At 45.7% G+C, this 10081-nt stretch overlaps 1 protein-coding gene across 2 annotated transcripts; it reads left to right on the forward strand.

Moving 5' to 3' along the window:
- Nucleotides 1–2465: 2465 nt before the first annotated feature.
- LOC125536207 (signal peptidase complex-like protein DTM1) lies at nucleotides 2466–6779 on the forward strand. 2 transcript variants are annotated; one of them, XM_048699388.1, is made up of 2 exons: nucleotides 2466–2920; nucleotides 4144–4698. In XM_048699388.1, exons 1-2 carry the CDS (start codon nucleotides 2667–2669, stop codon nucleotides 4178–4180), a joined length of 291 nt encoding a protein of 96 aa, XP_048555345.1. In that variant the 5' UTR covers nucleotides 2466–2666; the 3' UTR covers nucleotides 4181–4698. The 2 variants fall into 2 exon arrangements, with proteins under 2 accessions (XP_048555345.1, XP_048555344.1); XM_048699387.1 differs by lacking the exon at nucleotides 4144–4698 and adding an exon at nucleotides 6442–6779 and having other exon boundaries at nucleotides 2476–2920.
- The last annotated feature ends 3302 nt before the right edge of the window (nucleotides 6780–10081 follow it).

The following is a 10081-nucleotide window of genomic DNA, read 5'->3' on the forward strand; positions in this document are numbered from 1 at the left end:
CTATAGAAATATCATCACTGCGTTTCTTATTTTGTAGGATTTTAATACAAAGTCGTGGATAAGAAATATTTTTATTAACCTTTACTCATTTGATGCTCTGCAGTCATAATATGATACTGGACTTTTTCTCCATCATCCTCTTATTGCAATGTTACATAGTTTTTTTTTCTTGGATGACATAACATGATACTCTTATGATATTTGCATAGAAAGGGGTCTTAAAAATACTTAAATCTAATTGGTCGATACTACGAGATTTGATGATCTACGAATTTGGCGCCACCTATGTTTTTTTACATAAGAATCATTTCTACTATCATCTTTCTCAATTTTCTGTGTTACATATTTTTTTACTTAGTAAGCTAAAGCGATGTACAATGCATAGTGTCTAGAGATGTGATTGTGAAATACCGTTTTTAAAAAAAATACCCATGCTTACTTATATAGCAATGGTGCTCAATTAGACACCTCTAAACAGAAGCACTGTTGCTTACACATAAACCAAATTTATTTTTACAAACACATGTCTAAGAGGCAGCTACACATGTCTGCAATTGACTGTTGAACACGAATACAAAAAACAACTTTAGGGCTCCTTTGAAGAAATTACACAAGATTTTTAGAGGGTTAGAGGATCTATAGTTGAACTTTGCAAATCCGCCTCCCTATACATCCGTAGACGTGACCGGCCGCGGCCATGAACAGTGGCTGGACACCCTCATTTTTCTTTCGCTGCATCCCTCTACCACATATTAGATAACTCAAACCCAATACAAAACATGAAATATAAAATCTACGTAATCTAGTTAGCCTACACTACTCATTATTGTCGGAGATGTCAACGACCTTCGTGCCGCATCCTGCTTCGCTTCCATCCGCCTCTCCGCCTGCTCCTCCTCCGGCTCCAGCGAGTTCGCAGGGAGGCCGGTTGTGATCCGGGCTTCACGCCTAGCCAGAATCTCCTCAAGTAGTTCAAGGCGCCGCTCCGGCGTTAGCATGGCGTATGTTGACACCTTCTGTCGGGCCATGGCTGTTGGCGGACAGCGAACAGATGGTGCGGGGAGGGAGGGAGATGGATGCCGCTAGGGCTGAGGGTCGCCGAACTTTGGCCCTCGGGCAGCGAGCCGGAGCGGCGTCACGCGGCAGCACTAATGCGTCCAGCCGTCCACATCCTCGGAGGAGACGCCTGTCAGATTGATTGTTTTCCAAGTGTTTCGGCATGGGACCCTGCCGTCATTCCGATGTGGTGGACACGACCAGGCCTCCCCATTTTCGCCTTAGATTTGGACTAGACATGAGGGGTGCAGGTCAGACCGGGCATATAAGGCCGACATGAGGAGTCCGTCTGAGTTGTTCTTTTTTGACCAGTCAGTTACCAGGCCATCCGTCGGGCGTACGGAGGGTTCAAGAGTTTGAGAAACCCGTCTCTAGATTCTCTTATAGAATGCTTAATTTTTTTTCTACGTTGGCCGTTTGATTTATAGGATTAAATCATATAAATATGTTTCCTCATGGATATGTGTACTACATTTCATTGATAATCTAGCATCCACTTCAATCTTTTCTTTACAGTTTTTTTTACTTTTTAGGTGGGATCAAACACTCTATGCTAATTTCATAGGATTTAAGTGGACATGCAACTTCATTCCTGATTTTTTTATCACAAAATAAATAAAATCCTGATTTTTTTTCATATTCATACTTCTTGATAATCCTGCGAATAAAAAGTGCATGGGCGGGAGTACCTCGAGTATCGAGTACTGTCAAAAATATCCATTTTATTACTACAATACCCAGTACGCATTTAGTTGCGCAAAACACGTGAGTAGGTGGCAGTTGTTGATCTAGAATTCACAAAAGTCAGAGCTGAAAATAAATACTAATTCAAACTACACAGAAGTAGTTGAGAGGGTGTTTGGATCCAAGGGATTATTTTTAGTCTGACTAAAAATAGTCTCTTTTAGAGGCTAAAGTTCCAAGCACCCCTGATTAAAGAGAAGTTAAGACTAGTCTTAAGGGTAAAATTTTTTAGTCATAGGAAACCTACTAAAACATGTACTAGCGCTCTCTCTTCTTATTTAATTCCTCTCCTTTAACAAATGTGAGTTCTGGATTGGAGGATTTAGAGGATAATAAATGCTTAATAACTTGATTTTAGTCTCTTTAGTATTTGGATCCAAGCATGGATAAGACTAGCAAGTTTTAGTCTCACTATTTTTAATTATGGGACTAAAACGTATTCAAGCACCCTCTGAATTATTCAGAGATCCGAAAAGTATTTTATACTTTATCTTTGAATTTCCGGCAGCCGTGCCGCTCCGCTTTCACTAGCTAGCAGCATCATTAACTGATGAGCAGTTGCATCTGGCTGGCTGGCTGGCTGATCAGGCGAGCCGGGCCCGCATGTCAGCCCAACGGGCCGGTAAACCCACGCCATAAAGAAGGCCTAAGTTCCTGTCGCCAGCCCACAGGAAGGAGAGAGAGCGGCAGAAGCATCATCAGCGGCAGCAGCGAAGCCAAAGCAAATTGCACAGAGGCAGCGCGCGGCGGAGGCACACGCGCTTCTCGTGCTGCTGCCTTGGCGTGGGTGGGGAGAGGGGGGAGGAGCTTCGAGAAGGTTCCGAGGCGGGAGAGGGCTGCTGGCGGGGGCCGCGGGCGCCGGAAGCATGTTGGGGAGGGACGAGCTGCTGCGGCGGAGCCTCGTGACGCTGGCGGCGGCCGTGGTGGTGACCGGGGTGGCCACGGCGTCCGTGCGGAAGGCGCTGGCCACCTACGTCTTCGGCATCCTGGCCATCGCCGGCGTGCTGCTCCCGGACTGGGAGTTCTTCGACCGCGACTTCTCCCAGTGGCTCACCCCCATGCCCGCCTCCCGCCGCACGGCCGCCGCCGCCGCCGCCGAGCGCGAGCACGACATTTGGAGGTCAGCTTTCCGAGCCCCGCCCCCCTCCCCTGTCCCGTGATCTATCCGTCTGAGAATTCGCGGCGAATCGTCCAGCGCCGGAGATCCCCGCGATTTGACCGTCTTGATGCGATTTTGCTTTATTTGCGGGTAGTTGAGGGGCAGACATCGCCTGTTTACGGCCGTTCCGAATTTTGTGGTGAAATTGTGCCGCTGTTTTGTTAGTTATTAGTGGCCGCCTGGCGGCAGAATTGGGTTTGGGACGCACGGTAGAAGAACGACAAGGCTTACGCGCTTTTCGTGGCTCAACTTTTGCCACGTACTTGCGATTTTGGTATTCCCTCGTATGAAGTTTGAGAGGTTACTCCTTTTTTTTGAGCTCTAGTGTCGTATGGCCTCGGATTCGACAAGAAATTAGTCTTCTGTTATCCTTTTTGAAAATTACTTTTCTGTTATCCTACAGGTGTGGTTTGATGTGTTTTTCATTTGGGTTTGTTCGAAAGAACCAGAGATCGATTGTCTGTTTGGTCTCTCTATATAGTAGTTTGAAATTAGAAGTTCATCGATCCAAATCTCACAGCAATTGATGGGTGCAGAGTATACCTTGTGTGATCTAGCGTGAGTTCTCTACAGAAATACTAGTATAATAATCTCCACATCCCAATGGCAACATTGTATCTAGAAAGAAGAACATCCCAACATCAACGCCATTTTCGATGGGGATGCCCGGTCTTAACTCTTAACTAAATTTAATTGAGAAATTAGGGTTGCTGTTGTGTGGTCCTGCTGCTTTACTGAGGGGAAGGCTCACTGGCCTATGACTTTGTTCTGCACGGCAGCTGGGGGTTGGTTTGGTTGTGTCTTTGCATGTTCTGGAGGTCCAAAATTGTGTAATGGACCGAGTAAGTATGCGATGGTCCTTGCCACCTTGGTTCTTAGCACAACAATTGGGTTGTTGATGCTTCCGGTACTGGATTAGTGGATCAGATTTCTGAACGGGTATCACCTTTCAGGACGATGCATGTGTCCTTTAAATGTGTATCGGTTTGGCAATTATTTTGTCATTGTGCGTGTGAATTCCGGTTTGAACCAGCTATTTGTGACATGGCGACAGGTTGAATCATTTGTTTTGCCGCTTTGACACACGATCTCACTTTGAATTGCATTTTAGCATTTGAAAAAGTTCTGAAACGAGGGCCCCACGCGTCGTTGTGATGTGGTGCTCTTTACTCGACACATTGCAGGCCAACCTGGGCGTGTATTCTGCAAATACGTGCCTGACGCGGCAGATGCTAGCCGATGACGTGGCAAAACGAAGTTTATATTAGCAGAGACCGGCTGTGGGTACAATAGAATCTTGCGAGGAGCGGAACTGAGATCGACGGAAGGTGGCTGGAAACAAGTTGAAGCCACGAGTTGATGCCCTGCTAGGTCGGACGTAAACCTCCGGTCAGCGTGTGCCACTTAAGCATATATTTGCAATATACATGTCCTAGTTGGCCTGCGATGTGTCAAGCAGTAAGTTTCACGTCACCCGAACGATTGGGGCCATCATGTCAGAACCACTTGAAGAGCTGAAATGTGGTATAAATATGTGCAAAATCTGGTTTAGAATGGCACATACCATCAAATAGAATAAAATGTAGTTCAACCTGCACTTTGTTACAAATAATTAGCTTCAAATAGATTTTATTCTCAGTGTATTGTAACGTACAAGGTAGAAGAAATCAGTTTTGTCAAGGCCTCAAGGGACAGTGGTTTTTTTAATTGTTACTCCTACAAAGGTTTATTTTGTTGTACTTTTCCTAGAGTTGTCCTATTCTTTTCCTTGGCTAAATTTTCTTTTTTCACAAATGAAATACCAAAGTACTGTGGTGATGCTGCTAAGCCCTGGGTGAAGGGATGGGCAAGATGACAAAAGTCCTAATTTAGCTAGTACTCCCTCCGTTCCGAATTACTTGTCTTGGATTTGTCTAGATACGGATGTATCTAGACTCATTTTAGTGCTAGATACCTCCGTATCTAGAAAAATCTAAGACAAGTAATTCGGAACGGAGGGAGTAGCATAAAGTAGCACCAACTGTAACTTCAGTTAGTCTGATGAGCAGTGACGATCCAAGATGACTCATGTCTTGCCACAATGCCACATATTTCTGTAGTAAGAGTTTTTTTTTTCTGAATGAGTACATGCACAAATTCATCGTGTTGCTTGTGTATAGCTTAGTTGATCATTCAAACATGCATGTCCTTGCAGCATTTTAGTATCGGCATCCAAGGTGAAATGAGGGAATATGGTTTATGCGATGTGCCAGTATCCAAGGATTCTCATTGTGGGTGTTTTAGTGCCGACCCTGACTATAGTCGCTGGACTAGCTCTGCTTTGATGTCTCAATCCTGTTGTCGGCATCTGAAAAGCTACTTAATAAAATGAGTCACTATTATGCAGTTGTTAGCATAAGTTGGTAGTGGTTCTTGGTTGGTAAACACCAAGCAAATGGTCAAACCTGCCTTAACCTTCAATGCCAACGAGAAACCATTTTCTGTCAATGGAAGAATCCAGAAGCCAAAATATTTTTATGTAGTGTCATGTTGCTGAGAAGAAGCACATGGGCAAATAGCACTTGCAGTAATAATAGACACCTTCTCAACCCTTGGTTTAACAGATTGTGATTGCGGTAATTTTGTTATTTCAGTTGAACTACTAAGTGGTACATCTATATAGCAGAGCACCTCATAGTGTCCCGATGCTTGTGAAAATATGTGATAGCCTGTCAAGATTTTATGTGATGTGATTTAGCTCGTGAAAATTTGTCTCCTTTCTGTCCCACAACTATTTTAGAGGAAACTATGTGATGGCCTTTACTTCATCACTTTATTGTTGAGGTTTTTGCACGGGTTTTTCAAACTAGTTGGCGTAACCTTGATGCAAGTAGGTTGTCGGTCATAATTCTACATGTCACTAACTGATTTTCCTTTTTCTGATAAAGAGGTCACCAACTGATAGCCGAGAATTTCTAGCCAGTGAGCTGATTGAATAATAAGGTAGTGAGCTGATTGAATAATAAATGGGTAGGAACTAACACTGCGCCACCTATTGGAATTGGACATATCGTGTAGGTTGCCATATCACATCTTTTTTCGCGGGAATCGCAGCTACAACTACTAGGTCTCACAGTTTCATTCTAAATTATGAAAAAGGAAATTTCCTGGCATGGTATTAGGATATATAGCCGAATGTGTGGTTATGTGCAGTGTCAAATACTCCCTCTGTAAACAAATACCATAAGACATTTTAGATCACTAAAGTAGTGACCTAAAACGTCTTATATTTGTTTACAGAGGGAGTACTTTGTTCTTCAACTGGACTATGGACGTACGTATCTAGGAAGAATCCAGATTTGTTTGCCTTGTTTACTATGCAAGGCAAAGTTTACTATGCTTCCGTCGAAACAAGTTTGATACGCAGCTAGGAAGTACAAACAAAAACAAGTAGCTCCATCTGAAAATACTGATCTTTTATTTGTTTGCCTTGTTTCCTGCAGATTTAAGCCGTATCCACTCAGGATGGCCGTGCTCACGACGATCTACGGGTTTGGACTTTACAAGTGGTGGACGTACGTATCTCACTAACGAGACAGACCCATGACCTCCTCCCCTGTCTCACTCTCATGATACGAAAGATTTCGAGAGTAGTACCATCACATCGATCAAATTGCTTTGCCTTGCTTCATGATCAGACAATTAGTACATCGTGGGATCATACGAGAACGTCCGGAGGGGAAATGAACACCCGGCCGCAAGTTCATCTCTGTAGCTAATGGGTTTTTGTAATGTGCAAATGTCATTCTTAGATCAAAAGGAGCACTGTTACTTCGTTTTTCTTCTTGTTGTACAGTATATATGCGTCGTCTCTGATTGCTGTTGATGTTGTTGTGGTCGAGATAGGAGCATGCCATGGTTATGTCTCAGGTGATTTGCATGGTTCGCGTGACTGCCGCCCTTTCTCCATGGAACCGTGTTCGGCGTGCATGTTTGCTTGATCCGGGGATGCACAAAACTTGCCGGGTGGAAGTATATCGGCGGCCGTTATTATTGTTGTACTGTCATGACTGAAAATGAATATATCAAAAGTTTTCTCATAAAAAAGAAAGCATACGGCAAATTTAGATGTAATGTTATTATTACGATTGAAAATCATACCGGCGGCCGGCTGACGCCGGCACGGGCATGGGGCGGCAACGGCTCGACCCGCGGCGTGGGTGGTGTGAGCCGTGAGCGTACAACGGTGAGGCGAGCGGAGGTTTCCGTCCAGCAACGGTTCACTCTGTCGGGGTTCAGGCGACTCGGGGTTTGGCATTGCAGTGATGTCTCTAGCGGACTATACCCGCGCACACGAGCCACGCGCGGGGCTGTTAACCGAGGAACCGGTGGAAACCTCTTGTTGGATTCGACCGGGCGCATATGCTGGGGTAAAATTGACAAATTTGATCTATGGACGGAATCAAATCACAGAATGAACTGCCCGTGAAACTATTTCACGCGGCTGACCTTTTTGTGTGACGTCCGACACGAAGGCGTCACACTACACTGTGCAACGCCTCGCAGATAGGCGCTACACACCTGGCCAGCGTCGCACCCATGTAATCCGAAAATTACTAAGTCAGTGTGCAGCGCCTGAGAGCTAGGCGCCACACTATACAGTAGTGTGGCGCCTAGCTTCTAGGCGCTGCACTAGTGATTGTTTCATTTTATAGTGCAACCACTAGTACAGCGCCTGAGAGCTAGGCGCCACACTATACAGTGCAGCGCCTAGCTCGTAGGCTCTGCACAATGACTTAGCAATTTTTAGACAGTTTGAGGTGCAACGTTGGCCAGGCGTGTAGCACCTATCTGTGATGCGTTGCACAATGTAGTGTGACGCCTTCGTGTCGGGCGTCACACAAAAAGGTCAATCGCGTGAAATAGTTTTACGAGTAGTTCATTCTGTGATTTGATTTCGTTCACAGGTCAAATTTATCAAATTTGCTATGCTGGGATGGAAGAACCGGATAAAGCAGGAGGGTATTCCGACCCATGGAATGCCCAGCCAGAAGAAAATCAACTAGTACTACATTCATATGCATCACGTTGGCCAGGATAGGACAGAAAGTAAGAAACGGCCGGTACTTGTCACTAGACACTGCCGACATGGAGAGCCAAAAGTCCTTTTTGCTCGCCAGCTCAAATGAACTCGCGACGAAAAGTAAAAAAAAATCAAAAAGAAAATCTGAAACTTTCTTTTTGTAAACTTCGAGTGTTTGCAAAACTTCATCGTGTAATGATATTCACGAAAGTCATGGCAAAAAGAAAAGAAAACCAGGACTCTAAAATGCTTTTAAAATAGTAGTTTTAAAGCGAGTGCGGCGTTTCAGCACCCGGGCTCATAAATAAAAAAAATCCAAACTTTTTTCCAAGCAAGATGCTTGTGTGTGCGATGTTCGTGAAAAAATTGATGAAGTTTGGACATTCGAGAAGCGCACGACAAAAAAGACAAAATCTGGCTCTGTGAATAAGGTTACTGTTCACGCAATATTCTAGCCGAATTTCTCTTTTTTGCCACAAGCTCCACAACTGTCCAAACAGGATGAAATCTTGCACAGACATCATGCACACAAACATCTTTCCAGCAAAAAATAATAATCAATTTTTTTTCTATTTTTTCTATTTTTAATAGCTGTACTATTCACCGGGCTCATCTGAACCCGAGCAGTAGAGTGGATTACCGCTTTAAAGCATCTAATCTAACTAGTTTAACCTCCCAGGAAATCAAGCCTCCTGGTGCATTGTGTGTGAAAGGGCCTAGTGGGTCCATGTTGTCAGTGGATGACCCATGTGGGCCGGAACGCTTGGCCCAACTTGCCCGGGACAACACGTAACATGATGTCCCCCAACTTTCTCAGGCACGTTCTGCTCAAACAAAACTTGCCCACGCTAGTCCTCTCGCGCTCTTGACATTGTTCTTCCCCTCTCCTAAATCGTTGGCTCCCGCCTGCAATTCTGCCGGCCTCCCCGTCTAATATCCACCACCAGTCGGCCCGCATCGCTCTCCTCTAGCAAATTCCCCCACCGTCGCCTCGACCATCCGTGATCCGCCTACTCACGCGTCCCCATGATGGTGTTGGGGAACGTAGTAATTTCAAAAATTTCCTACGCACACGCAAGATCATGGTGATGCATAGCAACGAGAGGGGAGAGTGTTGTCTACGTATCCTTGTAGACCGAAAGCGGAAGCGTTAGCACAACGCGGTTGATGTAGTCGTACGTCTTCACGATCCGACCGATCAAGTACGGAACGTACGGCACCTCCGAGTTCAGCACACGTTCAGCCCGATGACATCCCTCGAACTCCGATCCAACCGAGTGTTGAGGGAGAGTTTCGTCAGCACGACGGTGTGATGACGATGTTGATGTTCTACCGACGCAGGGCTTCGCCTAAGCACCGCTACAGTAATATCGAGGTGGACTATGATGGAGGGTGGTACCGCACACGGCTAAAGGATCAAACGATCAATTGTTGTGTCTATGGGGTGCCCCTGCCCCCGTATATAAAGGAGCAAGGGGGGGGGGTGCGGTCGGCCAGGGAGAGGGCGCGCCATGAGGAGTCCTACTCCCACCGGGAGTAGGACTCCCCCCCTTTCCTAGTTGGAATAGGATCCGGGAGAAGGAAAGAGAGAGGGGAAGAAGGAAAGAGGGGGCCGGCCCCCTTGCCCTAAACCAATTCGGTTTGGGCCTTGGGGGGCGCACCCCACACTCCCCTTGCTTCCCTCTATTTCCACTAAGGCCCATATAGGCCCATTAAGCTTCCGGGGGTTCCGGTAACCTCCCGGTACTCCGGTAAAATCCCGATTTCACCCGGAACACTTCCGACATCCAAACATAGGCTTCCAATATATCAATCTTCATGTCTCGACCATTTCGAGACTCCTCGTCATGTCCTTGATCACACCCGGGACTCCAAACAACCTTCGGTACATCAAAACATATAAACTCATAATATAACTGTCATCGTAACGTTAAGCGTGCGGACCCTACGGGTTCGAGAACTATGTAGACATGACCGAGACACGTCTCCGGTCAATAACCAATAGCGGAACCTGGATGCTCATATTGGCTCCCACATATTCTACGAAGATCTTTATCGGT

The sequence above is a fragment of the Triticum urartu genome, chromosome 2 (assembly GCF_003073215.2).
Source record: "Triticum urartu cultivar G1812 chromosome 2, Tu2.1, whole genome shotgun sequence".
NCBI classification, from domain to species: domain Eukaryota; kingdom Viridiplantae; phylum Streptophyta; class Magnoliopsida; order Poales; family Poaceae; genus Triticum; species Triticum urartu.